This window comes from Rhopalosiphum maidis, chromosome 2 (genome assembly GCF_003676215.2).
Source record: "Rhopalosiphum maidis isolate BTI-1 chromosome 2, ASM367621v3, whole genome shotgun sequence".
Taxonomy (NCBI): Eukaryota; Metazoa; Arthropoda; class Insecta; order Hemiptera; family Aphididae; genus Rhopalosiphum; species Rhopalosiphum maidis.
The window spans coordinates 48,536,919-48,556,065 of NC_040878.1; the positions used below are offsets into that span (position 1 = coordinate 48,536,919).

Sequence of the window (19,147 nt, forward strand, 5' to 3'; positions counted from 1 at the left end):
AAACTTCGTGTTCAACCAGTCAGCGGTATATAACTCAATATAAGATAATATAACCAATAGCCATGAACTTAGTTCATAGAGTAGTATTAATAATATTACATTAATATTACTGTATGACTTAGTTACTATATTTAGTGGTTATTAGTACTAGTTGTTAGTACCTAGTTACTTCTTTTACTTCTTAGTTCTTAATTCATATTAATAACATGCTTACAAATTTGGTATCATATATTCATATTTAATATTTATTATTTATCACTGTCGATTCATATAAATACAGAATATATTATGATTGATGACGGTTGTCAATTGGTGGTCTGATTTTATTGTACTCATAGGCCTTGTTAGAGGGAGGGCTAAAATTATAAACAGTACAAGCTCACGGAGGGTTTCGCCCCCCAAACCACCTACATATAAATTTTACAATTTTATTGCAACATTTATTAATTATTATATACAATGTATATAAAAACTTCAAAATTATTTATTTAACGGCGTATAATACATAACTTTTTATCGTTATCGTTATAAAATATTAACGTATAGCTCAATCATTTTAATTTTATTACAAATTTACCATACAAAATGCTTACATAAAACTTAAATTCTCATATAACAGTTTAACACATACCTATCGGATATTTTGATTAGGAATTACGTTTTACATTTTAAAATGTTCTCTAATAAATAACCTTAAATTTCTTGAAAAAATTGAAAAATGTAGTGTGGCTAACTGGCTAAACTAAAATACTAAAATAGTATTGTGAAAAAGAACTTTTGGGAAAAAAAATGTGATAAAAAGATTGGAAATAGCATAACAAAATGACACTTTTACTATTTTGGTCGTTAGAATCGTTAGATCAATAGGTACGACTACGCGATCTATAAAGTAAACATTTTAGGAACACGCGGATTTTAAGTCATGCTCTATATATTGTCGCTAATGTCGGTAGTGAACTTCATATTTATGAAGTTATGGCATACAGCCCATTACTCATGAAATACAGATATTAGATAATACTATGATATATAGATAGGCACAATCGGGAGAATACATTTCATTATTTGAATTTTATTAATTTTGTATTGGTATTTTCGATTCTTCCATAGTTACATTAATAATTATCGTATTTTCTGTTTCCATGTTTCAAGTCTCATAATTACATACTCGAGGTCACGTATTTAGTAACGTTGCATAATCTTTTATAATTTATTAATCATTATTCATTAGGTCATTAATCATTATTATATTTATAGACTAAAATCACGTATTGACGTAACTTTTACTTCTTATTACAAAATTACGAACATTTTAACGCGTAAGTTAAAAAATATTTTGAAACGTACTTACTGAAAAAAATAATTTTTAAAAATGGTAAAAGCAGTATGTGTATTAAATGGTGAAAATGTGAAAGGTACCATTTTTTTCTCGCAAACTGTAAGTACACGACAAATATAGGTACTACAGTTGTTATAGTACTTATTAATTTATTTTTATTTTTAGGATGAAAAATCTCCTGTTGAAGTTACTGGTGAAGTAACTGGACTATCTAAAGGCCTCCATGGATTTCATATACACGAATTCGGCGACAACACTAATGGTAAGTTAAATAATATATTTGTTCAATTCTTAACCACAATTTCTAGATTTTAGTTTTTAATTTAGTTTGTTATATGTTGTCACATTGTTACTGACTAAGTTATTTTTTTTTACCAAGGTTGTGCTAAAGGACTTCAGCAAAGAGAGCAAGTGCTATAGGACAGGGTGCAGATATTTTTATAGGTGTCAAATTAAAAGATTTGGTTTTTTTGTTATTTCATTTAAAAAAAAACATTTGTTCAAATTGTCAATCTGCAATTAATATGCAAATCATTTGAGATTATAATGTTAGAAATCTTGCAGTCTTAGTTTTTAATCTAGCATGTCTAAACAACGGAATATTATTAAACACAGAGCAAAATCAATTAGGAATTATCAGTAAAAAAAAAAAAAAAAAACATTTGAATTTTTCTTTCTTTTTATCTGAGAAATATCTATTCAACAAAACTTTGAAGTCTTCAATGAATTATTATTGATTTCCAATTTGTCATGTATTCAATTTTAGTGTTACATAGTATTTTTGTTTCTAAGATATTATTTTATGGTTAACATATGAGTAATTATAATCCTGTACCAGTTAAAATTAAAATAAATAAGTGTATTTAATTAAATAATTCTAATTTTTACCATAATATATAAAATACAAATATAATAAATTCTTCAATCTTATTAGTGGATATAATATAATATTGTTTTTAGGTTGTATGAGCTCTGGTCCACATTTTAATCCTTTTGGTAAAACCCATGGAGCTCCCGATGATGATGTGAGACATGTTGGTGACTTAGGTAATATTGAAGCTCCTGGTTCATCGGTGACAAAAGTAAATTTCCATGACTCAATCATATCTCTCACAGGACCTCTCAATATTATAGGTCGTACTTTAGTGGTAAATATATATATTTTTTTAATATGTAATGCAAAGTTATATGATACACATATAAACTAGTTAAATACTTAAATAGTTTATTGATTCTAAGGATTTATTGGAATTAGGAATTAATAAAATTCATATAATTGTTTTAAAACTATAATATTTTAATATTTTATGATAATTTCATTATTTTAAATTACTAAATTACAAAATTCCTTATTATACACACTAGCTATCATTAAATTTAACTGTTTAAGCTATGACCATTATGACATGATATTACTAGGTATTATATTTACTTCACTCAATCTAACAAATTTTATTTATTTTAAAATTTATTCTTTTTATAGGTACATGCTGACCAAGATGATTTAGGTAAAGGAGGTCATGAGTTAAGCGCTACTACAGGGAATGCTGGAGCCAGAATTGCTTGTGGAGTTATTGGAATCACCAAATAAATAATATCTGCTATAGTATAAATTGTGTTTGTTATTAAATGGATTTATAACATATTGTAGAAAACAAATATTTATATATTTTTATCAATCAAATACATAAATAAAAACAAATTAGTATACATTTTAATTTATTATTAATAGTAAGTAGGTGATTTGTTTTATTTTTACTGAATTAACTTCTGAAATAGATTCCAAAAATTGTTACTAATAAAAATTTTAATTGTTTTCAATATATATTTTTGGTGTGGTTATTTAGCATTATTATTTGTTAGTATAAGAATTTTGATCAAAAATAACATTTTAAATATATAAAAAAAGATTATTTGTATTTTTATTATTTTACTAACAGGCACCTTACAACTATGCACCAACATAGGCGGACATCAGGGAGACTTAAAGAGGCTTAGACCCACAAAAAATCAAAAGTAGTATATCATATTTGTGTATAGAAAGGAGGTACGAGGTCATTTTACATTGGATTATTATAGCCCCCCTAAAAATTCAACTAAATGTCCGCTTATATACGTCAATTGCAAATCTTAACAAACTTGCTGAAAGATCGCAGAGAAATGTTTTAACTTAAATTAATTTATGGCTTATTAAGTGATTATGTTACTTGTCTTCTCTTTTAATCTCTATTGAACTTTAAGTTTCTTAAAGTATCTCATTCATAGATACACCAGATCAATCACATGGAATGTGTGATTTATTCTTAATTCAAACCTACACCACCAATTATTCAATAAACTAATAAAGTGACTTAAGTAAGTGTCTTAAGTAAAGTACCAATGCGAACCTACTTTTTGTTTTAGGTATATTTAATTATCATTCTGTATTATTTTATATTGTAAATTTTTTAATACTTTTAAATTATAATGAATATTGTAATTTAAATGTTAAAGGGTAATACCAGTTGAAATATAAATAAATAATTATAGGGAAAATACTCACATTTCTTTAGTTATGCATTTTAGTAATCTAACGTATTGGTTATCTAATTCAGTGGTTCTATTTAGTGATTATTGTTTAATTTATTATTTAACACAAATGAAAAAATTAATATTATTTTTATTTGTTCAAGTATAATGTATAAAATGTAAAATCTAATTATAAACCTAAGGTACTGAGATTTCTTTGATAAATATTTATGTACAAAAATATAATTGTGACAATTCTGTTTATTTTTTTAAAGTTATGGAAGGAATGGTCATGACGAGGCAGCCAAAAAATCACTGTACTGTTTTCCTTCTTTAAAGCAGATGAAAAACTACTTGCATATTCAATATTAAGACAAAAAAAATTAAACTAGCTATTTTGATTGAAAATTATATAATAAATAGAATACAATTTGAAGATATAATACACATTTTCATAGAAAAAAAGCAGGTTAAATAAATTAAATAGAATGTTATTTTATACCAGTAAAATTTTATTTTTCCATTCATTTATGTTGTAAACAATTTGTTTAACTTCAAGAAGACAAGAACTTAATTATTTAAGTAAATCATAATAGATCTATTATATAAATATTAAATACATTAATTGTTTTAACAAACAGTGACGCCAAACTTGGGGTTGAAGTCTAGTCATGACCATACAAAATTTATAGATGGTAGGTGTGGTATATGAGTATCGATTAATTTATCCTATAAATCACTATTATATTGCTAATATTGTGGCGAGATAGGTGGTAAAATTTAAATAGGGTGGCTGTGACCAAAACATTCAAAATTTTGTTCGACATCAATGCCACTGATTCCAATATTGTACTGGATTTGGTATCCTATTTTCTTGACTAAAACAATGCATTGGGTAATACTCTATAGAACAGTGTCAGAAATCAGTATGTTATTTTTGACAAATAATTTCAAAAAGTACTTAAAAAATATATTTTACTTGTGGTTAAGTTTATAGGCAAATAAAATTCAACTCCAAGCCATGCAAGCGGTAGTTCTATAAATCCATCTCTGACCTAACTAATTTATCTACATTCCATGATTTTCTCATCAATTAATTTAACAAAGAAAGTTCACTTCCTAATTTTTTTTTTTTTTTTAGGGGAGGAATCTATTACTTGATTATTTACTAATAGTAACTTTTTAATATATAAATATGATTTAATGAATTATATCAAACTCAAAATGTATGTGTTTGGTATTTTACTTCTATCCACTTGTGACTAAGTACAAATTAAATAAACAAATAAAAAATATTAATTGTCGTACAAACATTTTATTGCTTTAAAAAAATGAATCAGATAATACACATTATATAATATAATAAATTTTTACTGGTACATAGCTAAGCAAACAAAAATTTGTAAATGAGAAGTTAAAATAATTATAATTGATCAATAGGTACTCGTTAATACAGTAGATATAGTATAAATTGTTTATTTTTGTTTCTTTTAAAATTTCAATATTAATTGTAAGTAGTTTTAACTTTTAAATAATACATAAATTTAAATGACTGCACAACTACTTTTCTCTCTGAATGGATTAGCTTTCTGTGATGAAAAACCAACCATTAGACAATCTTCCATTTCTCTTTCTCTGATATACTTTATAATGTCTTGTATAGCTTGTGAAACAGGTATACGTTTCACAGCTGCTTCTCGGCGAAGCTGTTCCGTTATCTGCCGCTGCTGTTGCAGATTGGAAATCATCATGTCCATGACTGCAGTATCGGATAGGCCTATTTTCGATGGGTGTGGTCACACTTACAAACAGAAATACAAGTCCAATGTAAGGACTAGAAGTGACTTGAAGTGGGCGGATATTGATCAATATAATAATTAACAAATCAGTTTAAATGTTTTTAATAATAATTGTATAAACAATAAACAAAATTAAGCTGTACTTTATTGTTTAAATTATAGTTGAGATAAAATAGTTAACACTTCACATTCAACAGTAGTTACTAAATGCTAAAGCTTAGCAGTATTGATAATCGCCTTGGGAGTTGGTTTAGAATATAGACTGATAATGTTTGTCAATTGAAAAATGTTATCAGCAATTCACCAAAACACCAAGTTTATAACTAAATAAATTTTTTTTTTATTCCATGCATAATTAAATTAGCTTTCAACGGGCTAACATTGAAGGACAAAAAATTGTATAAATATATTTATAGTTAATATGTATTATTGTCACAGAAAATTATATTTTAGAGTGGGTTTGGACTCTCTAGCCTCTGTTTATGCATATGCCCTTTCTATTTCCTCTGAAACCCTCTGGTAGGGCCTCACCACAGGTTGAGCCAAGGGGCTTACAAAGCCTAAATCCTGCCTTGTGTATCACAGTAACTATAATAATGCCATCTCCGGTTGTTTGTATTACTATAATGTATACGTCAGTGGCGTATATAGTGGGGGGGTAAGGATTTAGGGATTCAAACCTCCGGAAATGTATGGTTGGTACAGACATTGATTTTGATCGTATAATTAATTGGAATTTAAGAATGGACATTTTTTTTAACCCCCCCTGAAATTATTTTCTATATACGCCACTGGTATTCGTATGCTGTTCATCGAAATCGAACGAAACTTAGAGCTCGATCAATCAATAGTAGTCTGCGCCTGCTGTCTGCAGCAGGCAATTATTTTAATAGTGAATACTCATTATCTCAAAAAGTATTAACGTTTTTAAAATTATTTATTTTCACATAATTAAAACCATTACGAAACAAAATGTTTGAAAAAATAATTCTTAACAAAATAATTTATTTTAAAATGAATATTAATAAACATCAAAGCAAATAGCAATCAAATTAGTCCAATTACTCCGATCAAAATTTTGAAAAATAACGACACAATCAGAGGCGGATTTATAGGGAGAGACGTGGTGATCGCCCTCCCCTTTATCGCCCAATACAGTTATAAAGACTAACAACAAAATAAATTTCTCTAGCTCTTCTACCTCAAATTTGGAAGCTCCAAACCACCAACTTCACCAAAACCACAACCAACCAAACAAAAAAAGGTTAAAAAAAATATTCGCTTCACAAAATCGTTTCAAAAATCCTTAAATAAGATGGAAATCAGAAATGACGCGAGTATAATTTATAGATAACACAAATATTATTCTTAATCCTTAGTTAAATTCCTTATTATTAATGAATAATTACATTAATTACATTAATTACATTAAAATAATAAAATAAAATAAAACACTTAACACTGTATCCATTTTTAGATAGTAGGGGGCTTGTTCATCACAATTTAACTGCAATTACACCATTATTCTCCCGTTAAGAGCATTTCTTGTATTTAATTTTATAGATTTATGTTACGGTAAAAAGTACGAATGGTGCATGTATATCATATCATAGTATCATTGTAAAAGTCGTTAGGTGTTAATTCGTAAAATAAATAAATATTGGAATTAGATTACAAATTAGTAATTGTTTAAGATTTAAAAAAAAATTGGAAGAACTGGTAATTGGAAATATGTCGTTGGGAAAATATGGCTGTAAGAATATTAATTTTTAATTATTTATTAGATTATTAGGATAATTGTCCAAATAATTGTATTTCTAAATAATAATTAACTTTAATAAAAATATTATAATATTGTAGTAATATTGTACCAAAATTGAGAAAATCGTGCATTAGAACTATAATATTTTGGGAGAACTTGCCCAATCTCAAACATAGTCATGGTAATAGCCATGATTAAAGATATTACTTAGGTATAGAGGACAGAGGTATATCTTTAATCATGGGCAGCAGCTGCTGCTATAACATATAATAACAATAGGTCTGCCTTGTCTTGCGCAGACTTGAATCAAATCTAGACCATTGCGATCATACCATATTTGTCTCTGCCGTCTGAACTACTTAAAAAATAAATACTGCAACTGCATAGTCAGCACTCAGCACTTCAGAATTTATCAGTTGCTAGTCTCAAACATTTCACAGACTACGGTCACGGATAACACTGATTCTTCAATATTCGACATTCTTCAATTTTCACAAAATAACTTAATATTTGACCACTGGACACGGACACAAGATAAACTATTAAATTGTATTTAATCATCTTTTCTTCGCGTTCGCATTCAACTCATCATATTTTGTATAGCATCAAAGCATAAGTATATTTATAAATTCAGTAATTTTTTGTCTAATTTTATTTAATAATTATTTAAGTATTTGTTTTAAATTAAAACAGATACATACCTGAACATGTCTAACGTTTTCATTACATTTAAAATTCGCTATGAAAAAGAATTGATTGAACGTAAAATAATAGCACCTACAGATATGTCTGGATTCCTTGAAACGCTGGTAAATAAATAGTTTAATACTTAACAGTTACATTATTAATCAGAAATTTTACCAATGCCTCTTGATTTTACTTTTTTATTTTAGATTCTAGTGCTTCTAGTATTAAAAATTACTCATCATTTTTTAATTTTTTTCAATATGATTTATCCTATCAATTCAATTCAATTTGTGATATTTTATACTTTTATAGAAAAATGAATTACTATTGGAGGAAACAGATGAGTTAGTGATATTGTGTCCAACACCTGACGGGAAAATAGTAAGATAATTCTAATACATTTAATATTATAAACTGTTATTATTAAAATAACCCTTAGACTTTCGACTACTGCATTAAATTATGATTACATATTATACCCGAGTATACTGCATTAAATTTACTTAAAATTTAATTTAAGTTTAATTTAATTTAGTTTAAAATTAATTTTTTTATAGATGGAACTCCAATCAGATGATGATATTGAATGTTTAAAGGTAAAGATAAAATAGTATTAAACTTATTGAAACAAAAACATTTTATTTAGCTCATAAATTATTATATAAGTTAAAGTTTTATTTTTATTTCAAAGAAAACTGTTGACGTTATTTTTTTGAGTTTTTACTACTTTAATTATTGAAGTAGATTGGCATCAAATTTGCTTTTTTTATCTTATAAATTTCATTAACTTATTTTAAAATATTGTTTTTTTTTTTTTTATTATTAAAAATAAGATGTTCCTTGGCTATCTGCGCACCTAATGATATTTACAATTGTACATTTTTGGTTATTTGAACATGATTAATAATTAAGATAAGTAATTTAACTAGTGAGATAGAATATTAAATATCTACAATTACAATATATACATTAGTGATTGTTACGCCAATTGACGTAACTATAATAATTTAAGTAACAGTGAACTGTTTAAATAATAATAACAATATGAGACATAAATAATATAGACATATACAACAATAATGAAAGCATGTCCACGTTTTAATTTACGTTGAAGTGGATGTACGTGAAAATTATAATAAAGTGAATCAGATGAGTTGAGCATTGAGCTATGGAAGTTTTTTGATAATGTTTTTATGTGGTCTACGATTTCTTGGGTTTGAAGGTCTTTGTGCAGGTTTATATTCCTTATAAACCAAGGAGCATTTGTAATTATACGTAGTACTTTATTTTGGAAGATTTGAATTTTACTGATGTAAGAGGTCGCACATTTTCCCCAGACAGGATTAAAATATTGTTAAAAATTAAAACTAATGAGATTAAGCATTACATTTTTACTGCATAAATAAGTAAAAGAATTTGAATTTGAAAATTGTCAAATTGTTTTGTGTTTATTTAAATATTATATGTAATCATGAAATTTTAATTATTAATTTAAAACTATTATTTTAATTAACTTTAATTTGAAAGTTTTGTAATGATTTATAAAAAATTTCTGAGAAACAGAAAGTTATCTAGTGGCAGAGTGATAAATTCTGTATAGACATTAATAAACAAGTACTATTACACAATTTTGTTATTTTGTTAACTAATTTTTATGAGTTTTTTAAAATAATTGTTTTATAGTTATAGAATTATATACTTAACATTTATTTACTTATTAACAGTATATATTAATTATAGCAAACAAAACTCTCCTATAATGCTGTAACCAAAGAAGTTTATTGCAATGTAGAACTTGTAGTAACTATAATTCGTAAATTTCCAAATGACACAAGCGCTCAATTTATGGTAATGTAAAATGTTATTTTATTATTTTATTTAAACATTAACTACATGTAATTGGAATTTCAGATTTTATCAAATAAAATTGACAACTTAACATCTAAAATCGATAAATTATCAGATGAATTTATCAAAAAAATTGATGAAGATAAAACTAGTACTTTTTCTACTATTAGGTATCTTAATATATTATATGGATACTAGTATTTATAATCAATGATATTCATTTTAGTATTTGTGTATAGGTCGATTTTGGCAGAGCACTTACAGATAGATTCTGGAAACAAATTAAAGGATTCCTTGGGTAAGTTTGACATTTTGAAGTTATATGTGATATAAAGTTCTAATACATAATAATTTTTAAAATAAATATATTAATCGTATTTAGGTGAAGGAGACATAAAAGAATTAAAGCCCAACGTAGATGTACATAAAAAAAAAACCAAAAAGGACAAGGAAAAGTTATCATCAACAACTACTCCTACTAATAATGTAAAGTTACAATATCATTTCCACATTAATTTTATTTTATTAAAAACTTATTATATATTACAGAACTCATCAACCATGTCCGAAACCATAAAATTAAAAACACCTAAATCCGCTTCACGTCCTATATCTAAAGATATTGATGTTTTATTAGAGATGTTAGTAGCAGATGGATTTACCAACACGATACAGAACATTATAGTGTTGAAGAGATTTGATAACGATTATGAAAAAGCCTTAAATTATTTAAAATCATCTGTTGCATGAAATCAAATTCATTTTAAAAGAATTTTCATTTTATTTCTTCATTATATTGTACAAGATATATTAAAAAATCTGTAACTTGTAAATGTTTTTAAATCTACAATCTTTATATAGATGACAAATGTATTGTGATGGCTGTATAATTTTCTAATATTACCTGGTTGACTCCTGACAAGTGTTATCAGTAATGATAATTAATTTGTTCTGTGGTATTATTATGGTACTATTAACTCATTACCTAATTACTAAGAAAATACTTTAATTATGATGTGTGTTATTATTTATTTTGATTCATGATCATGATCGAGGTGTACACTATTACAGGAAAATAGAAAACTTCCTTTATTTAAAATAATGGTTAAAAACAAAAATTTGTTATTTTTAAATAGCTGTCACTTGTAACTTGTTTTTTATAAATAAATAAAGACCAACATTTTTATTTTATTGTTCCACTATTATAACTATGATTTAAGATACTATAACTTATAGTCATGGGTGTAAATATCTTGTTAGAAGGGGGGAGCTAAAATTATAATCAGAACAGTCCTTTGGAGGGTTTTGTTCCTACACCCCTACATATAAATTTTACAATTTTATTGTAACATTTATTATATAAGATACTAAGATTTGTATAAAAACTTCAAAATAATCTACTTAACGTTGTATAATACATAACTTTTTATCGTTGTTATAAAATATTAATGTATAGTTCAATCATTTAAATTTTATACAAATTCACTATACAAAATTCATACATGAAGCTTTAATGTTCACATAACACATTTAACTATCAGATATCCTGATTAGGAATTACGTTTTACATTTTATAATTTTCTCTAATAAATAACCTTAAATTTCTTGAAAAACTATAAAATATAGGGGGATTAAGTCTCCCCCGAATTTACGCCTATGCTTATAGTAATACATGTAGAGAATCAATGAATTGGGTGCCCGCAAGATTCTCAACATTTACTTTGTTAGCTGTGATATATTTAATATTTTTTTTTCTGTATTATTTATAAAAAAAATTTATTTTAATTTATGTAATTAATAATATATATATGACATTAAAAAAAAAAAAGTGGTTACCACTGTTGTACATTAGGCATTTATAATGGACTATTATAATGAAAGTTATTAAATTTGAATTTAATGATCGAATATCATTGTATACTAAAAAACAATTCTAAGCTGACGATTTAACAGCCTAGAACATTTGGTGAAAATTACATAAATCTACGGTTAATATTTTTAGAATTACAAAAAAAAATCAAATTAAAAATTTTCGTTAAATTTTTTTGTTTATTTATCCTGATTATTTAGAAAAATACTGGGCATTTTTTACTCTTGACCCTCCCAAAGTACTAACTTGATTCACTTTTCTACCAGAAAATATTATAACCTGCCTTAAAAAGTGTTCTGAGAAAAGATATATGCATTAAAAAATCAATATATTCTTCGTTCCGTTCAGAAATCAGAATCGTAAATGATTTATTAAATCTAGTTTTTTTCGAGTATAAATAATATAACATTATTTATGGGCCAAGCAGTCGTATTGTTTGATAAACAGAATGTATTATTATTATTATAATTTGTATTACAAACATTTCCATTTTATAAATAATTTTAATGATATATCTACTAATTTAGTCAACGTTGTGGTATATTTTTTTTATAAAAATAATAACAAACTAACATTTTCTTTAGTATATCTTAAATGTAATGGATTTTCATTAATTGGATATCTAACCATGGTCCCCATGATTTAATTAAAATTATCTACTATAAATTATATCATAGATTAAACATACACGATTTTTGCTTAGACATAATATTACATTATTATATTCTATCATTTCATGTCTGGATTTTAAATTTTTACGATATAAAAAACTCTAACAATAAATATTATCAGTGTCAGGCTCATAGAGTAATCGTGGTTTGGATTTATTCTGGGATTGCATTACACAGCTGGTATGACGTATGAACATAGAATATCTATATCTGTGGTGTTGCATTCCTTTCGAACCGTGTTATTACCTTATTACCATCGTTACTGAATACTGATAATAACTAAAAAAATATCATTGAACACGTGCTCTATTATTTTTTTTATCTATGGAAGCCGGAAGGATGATCTGTTGTGTTATATACAAAGTTTATCCTATATACAGTAGCAAATAATTCATATTAAATTTCAAATTTAAACCTGATCGTAATTATTAACAGTAGCTACTATTAATTATTATATGTGTTGCACATTTTTTTTTTTAATTAGTTATTATATTTTGATATAAAAAAATGGACACATTTGAACAAATTAAGACAGTGTATGTGTCTTCTGCTGTAAACAGCACACCAAATTGTTTAGATTGGGGTGTTAATGGATTAGTAATTTATGGTGCTTGTAATGCTATCCATTTATATGATCCTCAAATAACTGTAAGTTTATTGAAACAATAATTAATGTTTTTATTTAAAACTAACACATAAACTGAATTATTAAAAAAAATAATCAATAAAAATAAATATTGTTTTTAATGTCATCAATAATATGATTTCAGAATGAAAGTGATGGACGAGTTATTTCTTTATTTGTTGCACATACAAAACGTGTAAATAGTGTTAAATGGGTACAAACTGTAGACAGCTGTTGCCAACAAGACTTTGTTTCTTGTTCAACTGATAATACAGCTATATTATGGGAAGATATTCATCCTACAGGATCCTATAAAGTCTATGAAAGACTAATTGGTAATTATTCTCATGGCTAATTTATATTTTATGATAAGTATGGTAAACAGACAAATTGTCCCTATCAAAAAATTGAGTTTATAGAAGTATCTTCAATGTTTATTGATGATATGACTGAACCCCCTAGTTTTATAAATCAATTCAATATTAGTTAATTATTTCTTGACAAAGTTAGGTAATTAATTAATGTATATATAATTTATATTTAATAATTTGTATTTAGGACATTCTGATGTTGTTACGATAAGTGATGCCATAAGACTTGTTAATCAGATGCTTATTATTGTAACTGCTGCTGGTGATTGTACTGTTAAAGTTTGGGTTAAAAATAAAAATGAAAGTAAGTATTTTATTATTTAAGGATTTTAGTGTATCTCTTAACTTAAAGTTCACTTCATCATTTGAAAATCGGCAATTATTTATGACGATTTACATGTATTTGTTCTAAATATCAGTGCTGATGAATTATTTATTTTCAGATACATCTCAATGTGTTCAGACTATTGATTTTGATAGTATATTATGTTTGTCTCTAAAAATAACATTGTTATCCAACACAAATTGTCTTCTATTAGCATGTGGTTTATCAAATAGCAAAATACAATTGTACATGAATGATTTTAGTAATGGTGATTCAGTGTTTGTTCCTAGCCATTCTTTAATAGGTCATGAAGATTGGGTTCGTTCATTAGATTTTATATCTGAGGGTAAATACTGTGTATGATTATAAATTTTACAAAATTAGTTATAATTTTTTTTGAATGTATGATCATTACATATTTACATAATATATATAAATATGTTTTAACAAAATATATGCACATCAAACAGCTTACATAAAATATATTTTTAGATAATTTAGGGAATCTACTTCTTGCAAGTGGTTCTCAGGATTCTGTGATAAGATTATGGAAATTTACAATGGAAGAAAGTTATAACACTTACAAATCAAATAAAGAATTTGATGATACATTAAAATTAGAGAGTAAAACTTTTAATGTTACTAAACAAGATGGTTCTGACTGTGTTTATGTGATTCAATCAGAAACTGTTATATCAGGACACGATGGGTGGATTTATGGAGTGCACTGGAAACCTAATTTTTGCATGGGTAAATTTAAAGAAAATTAATTATAGTTAACTATAGCAATGTTTCCCAATCTATGGTACACAAAATTTTTTTTAAATTTCAAAATTATATTATAAGATTAAAAGATTTAACTATACAGTGTGATTATTTTATCAGACAACACTCATTTTTAATTTTTTAATGACAAAATACATTTTTAATTTCATATTTTGAAACAGAATTTTTTTTTTGGAGTATTCCAATAAATAAAAAGGTAAGTGAGTACCGCTGTGCTATTTATTAAATGTCGAATGGTTACTATCATATAAGTCTGTTAAAATTGAATTAAATTATATATCATTATATATGAAAATAATTCTGAACGAAAACGGTCTATTTGCTTAGGTAATAGGTATATCAGTATATCACTAACTTTATTTTATGATATATTTTTTAATATTGCCAAAACTTAGTGTACATATTAAACATCATCCTGTAAAATCATAAAACTTTAAAATCCCTATCTTAAAATAATATAAATCCTATCAAATAAATAAATTTCAAGTATTAAAGAATGTTATTTTATGAAGTTACAAAACTTTTTACTCAAATCTAATATAATATAAACTTATGAAAGGATAATTTTTATTTCTTATTTTCATCATTTCCTTTTTTTTTTACAATTTGTTACAAAAAAGAATCTAATTGATTTTCTTAAAAAACAGCTAAACATTTTTACAAATTTCTTATTATATAAAAACAGGCCAAACACTAATTATATTATGTTATACCTATATTATATTTCAGAACAAAAAATGGAGTTACTTTCAGTTTCTATGGATAAAACATTGGCGGTTTGGGCTTATGATGAAAACAGCGGTCTTTGGGTTGATTTAATAAGATTGGGGGAAGTTGGCGGTAATACATTAGGGTTTTATGGTGGAAAATTTTCTCCTGATGGTAATAGTATTTTAGCTCAAGGACACAATGGATCATTTCATCTATGGACAAAAGTATGCAATAAAAATAAATTATGAAAACTAATTAAACATCTTTTATTTATTGGTATTTGAACTCTAGAATAATAATGGAAGTTGGACTCCTGGAGTTACAATTGGAGGTCATTTTGGATCTGTTGAAGATATTACTTGGGATCCAGAAGGCAAATATATTGTTTCTGTAGGTTCTGACCAAACTTCTAGAATCCATGCACAATGGTTGAAATCAAAACCATCTAACAATTTACATTCTGGTGTAAGTTATTTCATATCTAATTACAAATTTATTAGCTCATATAGTCATATTATGTATTTTTATTAATTATGTAAAAAATGCTGAATTCAGATGAAGGGCCATACAAGTAGTTCAAACATATAAATTCTCAGTATTTAATTAAGTAATACAGTAAATTCCCATTACAACGAATACCAATACAACAAAAAATCTTGCTATAACGAAAGTCCCCTGCCCAAAAGCAGGGCTTTTAAAGAGCTTATTCGAATTTTCGTTAAAACAACATTTCAATTATAACAAAAAAAAAATTCAGTCCCCTGGAGTTTATTGTAATAGGATTTTACTGTATATAAGGTAACCTTTCAGAATTATCTTTAAACTTATGCGTTGACTTACATGAGAACGACTTTATAAACTGGTCCGTTTCTGTGAATTGATCCCCTTTCTATGTACCAAACCATATTAATCGAAAGTTGTTCGGCAATGTAAACATTACCAAAAGGTATCATTAACAGTCTTGTATATGTAACAGTAGTAGTGATTTAATGTGATACATTATATATTCAATATATTTTTATTTTTATTCATTCAAACAATAATATCTCCCATTTATTATGTTAATAATAAAAGAAAATTGCTTGTATATTATGTACTATACAATAATATAACCAATGTGGCGACATAATACATTTGCTATGTGTTTTTGTAAGCCATTGTATGCATACCACCGATTCACCGTTTAGTGGGAATGAAACTATGTTGGAGAAAAATCTGGCTGGTGGTACTAACAAACTGTCAGTATCGATGCGCAGATTACGGTCGTTCTTTTGTAGATTGGAGTTAATATAATTTTACTGTCTTATACACATTAATTTTAATGCTTATAAGCAAAATATTTTTAACCTCCATATTTGTACTACTAAAGCATGTGACATTGTAACTAGTTTTTAATGAATAGCACTATCAACATGATTCTTAAATTATATATGAAAGAAGTTTTAACAAAATTAATTCTCAACAATATGTATTCAATATTTGTTTTAGAATTGGCATGAAATGGCGCGACCACAAGTTCATGGATATAATATGTCTAGTGTTGCTATGTTGTCGAATGTAAGTTTTGTATCATCAGCTGAGGAAAAAGTTATTAGAGCATTTCAAGCACCTTACAACTTTTTAGAAAATATGAGTCAACTATCTAAAATTAATTTTGACTCTGTCGGTAAATATAGTTTTGCTATTAAAAATATGAATTGTTTTAAATTTTATATTAATATTGATTCGGTTATTTTTGAATTCAATAACATGGTTATATATTTATAACCATAATAAATATAATATTGTAAAATAATATTGTACATTTGTACTATTAAATATTTTTAAGATATTACAAAATGTCCACTTGGCGCTTCTGTTCCATCTCTTGGGTTATCAAATAAAGCAGTATCTGAAGATGACTGTAAAAATATTACTAATCAACCAAAAAAGAAAGATTATCCTGAACATTATTTTAATCCTTTATCATTAAATCGTAAGTATTTAAAAAAAATATAATTTACATATGTAGATTATAGTTTTTTGTATTCTTAGTAAATTTCTTAGTAGTTTAAAATACAAAGATATTTAATAGAATTTGAGTTGTTATTGAACATTTGTAATTAATGAAAAACATTAGTCTTAAAATATTTGTAGGAGATTGATTCTGGGCACTCTTAAAATTGTATATGTATATTGTATATGTATGGATTTTTAAAGAACAATTTATTTTTATTTAAAATTTAGACGATATTTTTATTGTTATGTACCATTCTCATTTCCAATATAACATATACTTTTTATACATTTTTAAAATTAATTAAACTCATGTTATACAATATTATTTTATATTAGAACCTCCAACTGAAGAAGATTTAATTCAAAATACATTATGGCCTGAAATTCAAAAACTTTATGGTCACGTTTATGAAGTTTACTGTTTAGCATCTTCATCTAATCATAAATGGTTAGCTTCGGCAGCAAAAGCAACCTCTTTAGAGCTAGCTTCTATTATAATATGGTAATTTAAATAAAATTAATTATGTAATAACTAACAATATATTTAATATAAAATTTAATTAGTACAAAAATCAAGAACATTCTAAAAACGTATGGACTAATTTCTTATTTTGTATTTTTTAGGAATACAGAAAATTTTCAACAGGTACAAAAATTAGAATCACATAATTTAACTGTGACTCAATTGGCTTTTTCACCAGACAGTAAGAATCTTCTCTCTGTTTCACGTGATCGTACTTGGTCATTATTCGAATATGATATTGATACAAATTCGTTTATTATCATAAGTAAATCAGATAAAAACACTGGTATTCATACAAGAATAATATGGTGTTGTGCCTGGACTCATGATTCTGTATATTTTGCAACTGGATCTAGAGATGGAAAATTAGTAATTTGGGGTCAAAATGATCAACGTATTGACAATAAAATAACTTATTGTGCCAAAATCGATCCTTTAATAGTATCAGAAAAGAGTTTTACAGCTGTAGCCTTTGCTCCAACACTAATTAGTGAATGTAAAAAAACTTATTTTTTGGCTGTTGGTGCTGATTGTGGAAGTATTAGTTTGTATAAATGGAGTTATGAAGAAAAATCTATTACACCTTGGGTTAAAGTTGCTGATTTAATCAACGAGTATCCTTTTCCATAGGCTAATGCCAATAATTTATAATATAAAATAAATGTTGTATGTTCCTTTAAATGCATATTGTTTCCTTAAATCTTACGATTTTAGATTTAGTCATCATTTAACAGTGAAAAAAATTAAGTTTCAACCATTACTGTGCAAGACTGATTTGAGATACAGAGAAGGTGTTCTACAAATGGCGTCTTGTGGTGCAGACATGATGGTTAGAATTTATGATATATTTTTAAAAAAAATTTCTTAATTGTATTATTGTGTAAATTAAATTAATTTTACAATTATTGTTATGTATATATATATATATATGTGTGTGTGTGTGTATTTTTCTCAAATTAATTAAATATCAATAAGCTAACTAACTTTAACAAAATTGTTTTACTAGAACTTGGAGTTTTTGATTTATAGCATTCAAACATTGTGTCATAAAATAAAATCCTAAATCATTAATCAATCATTTTAAAGTCAATCAAAAATTTAAATGACAATCTCACTATAAAGCCAAATCTCACGTGTATTAAATTTTGTTTTTGTATAGTAGCATGTTATAATACAAATCAAACTTTAAGCTTAATATTAAGCATACCTAAAGGTTGAAATTATTATTAAATGTCAGCTATTATAATAATTTATGATTATTTTAAAACCCATTTAATTACTTATACTCGTATTATATTTAAGACTAAATAAATTATCAAGTAAT

At 25.7% G+C, this 19,147-nt stretch overlaps 4 protein-coding genes across 5 annotated transcripts; 3 read left to right on the forward strand and 1 right to left on the reverse strand.

Annotated features, from left to right (window-relative positions):
* Positions 1-1,017: 1,017 nt before the first annotated feature.
* Positions 1,018-3,252, forward strand: LOC113551032 (superoxide dismutase [Cu-Zn]). Of its 2 annotated transcripts, XM_026953035.1 has the most exons (5): positions 1,047-1,173; positions 1,258-1,438; positions 1,505-1,601; positions 2,300-2,487; positions 2,823-3,252. In XM_026953035.1, exons 2-5 carry the CDS (start codon positions 1,373-1,375, stop codon positions 2,928-2,930), a joined length of 459 nt encoding a protein of 152 aa, XP_026808836.1. In that variant the 5' UTR covers positions 1,047-1,173; positions 1,258-1,372; the 3' UTR covers positions 2,931-3,252. The 2 variants fall into 2 exon arrangements, with proteins under 2 accessions (XP_026808835.1, XP_026808836.1); XM_026953034.1 differs by having other exon boundaries at positions 1,018-1,438.
* Positions 3,253-5,148: 1,896 nt separating this feature from the next.
* LOC113553353 (guanine nucleotide-binding protein subunit gamma-1-like) lies at positions 5,149-5,889 on the reverse strand. The gene has a single exon (XM_026956652.1). The coding sequence runs from the start codon at positions 5,602-5,604 to the stop codon at positions 5,392-5,394; it is 213 nt and encodes a 70-aa protein (XP_026812453.1). The 5' UTR covers positions 5,605-5,889; the 3' UTR covers positions 5,149-5,391.
* A 1,772-nt stretch (positions 5,890-7,661) lies between these two features.
* On the forward strand, positions 7,662-11,134 carry LOC113553308. Its single transcript, XM_026956574.1, has 9 exons — positions 7,662-8,024; positions 8,102-8,217; positions 8,408-8,476; positions 8,653-8,691; positions 9,836-9,943; positions 10,007-10,113; positions 10,183-10,241; positions 10,326-10,429; positions 10,493-11,134. Exons 2-9 carry the CDS (start codon positions 8,116-8,118, stop codon positions 10,691-10,693), a joined length of 789 nt encoding a protein of 262 aa, XP_026812375.1. The 5' UTR covers positions 7,662-8,024; positions 8,102-8,115; the 3' UTR covers positions 10,694-11,134.
* Positions 11,135-12,813: 1,679 nt separating this feature from the next.
* Positions 12,814-18,778, forward strand: LOC113552756 (probable elongator complex protein 2). Its single transcript, XM_026955665.1, has 12 exons — positions 12,814-13,132; positions 13,255-13,444; positions 13,668-13,784; positions 13,924-14,151; positions 14,298-14,555; positions 15,321-15,526; positions 15,594-15,767; positions 16,791-16,968; positions 17,131-17,277; positions 17,637-17,802; positions 17,925-18,437; positions 18,538-18,778. Exons 1-12 carry the CDS (start codon positions 12,992-12,994, stop codon positions 18,689-18,691), a joined length of 2,472 nt encoding a protein of 823 aa, XP_026811466.1. The 5' UTR covers positions 12,814-12,991; the 3' UTR covers positions 18,692-18,778.
* The last annotated feature ends 369 nt before the right edge of the window (positions 18,779-19,147 follow it).

Coding starts and splice junctions, on each gene's coding strand:
- LOC113551032 (XM_026953034.1), top strand. CDS start 1,373: ATGGTAAAAGCAGTATGTGTATTAAATGGTGAAAATGTGAAAGGTACC. Junction 1,439..1,504: donor CCATTTTTTTCTCGCAAACT/GTAAGTACACGA, acceptor TTTTATTTTTAG/GATGAAAAATCTCCTGTTGA. Junction 1,602..2,299: donor ATTCGGCGACAACACTAATG/GTAAGTTAAATA, acceptor TATTGTTTTTAG/GTTGTATGAGCTCTGGTCCA.
- LOC113553353 (XM_026956652.1), bottom strand. CDS start 5,604: ATGGACATGATGATTTCCAATCTGCAACAGCAGCGGCAGATAACGGAA.
- LOC113553308 (XM_026956574.1), top strand. CDS start 8,116: ATGTCTAACGTTTTCATTACATTTAAAATTCGCTATGAAAAAGAATTG. Junction 8,477..8,652: donor CAACACCTGACGGGAAAATA/GTAAGATAATTC, acceptor ATTTTTTTATAG/ATGGAACTCCAATCAGATGA. Junction 10,114..10,182: donor AGTACTTTTTCTACTATTAG/GTATCTTAATAT, acceptor ATTTGTGTATAG/GTCGATTTTGGCAGAGCACT.
- LOC113552756 (XM_026955665.1), top strand. CDS start 12,992: ATGGACACATTTGAACAAATTAAGACAGTGTATGTGTCTTCTGCTGTA. Junction 13,133..13,254: donor TATATGATCCTCAAATAACT/GTAAGTTTATTG, acceptor ATATGATTTCAG/AATGAAAGTGATGGACGAGT. Junction 15,768..16,790: donor CTAACAATTTACATTCTGGT/GTAAGTTATTTC, acceptor TATTTGTTTTAG/AATTGGCATGAAATGGCGCG.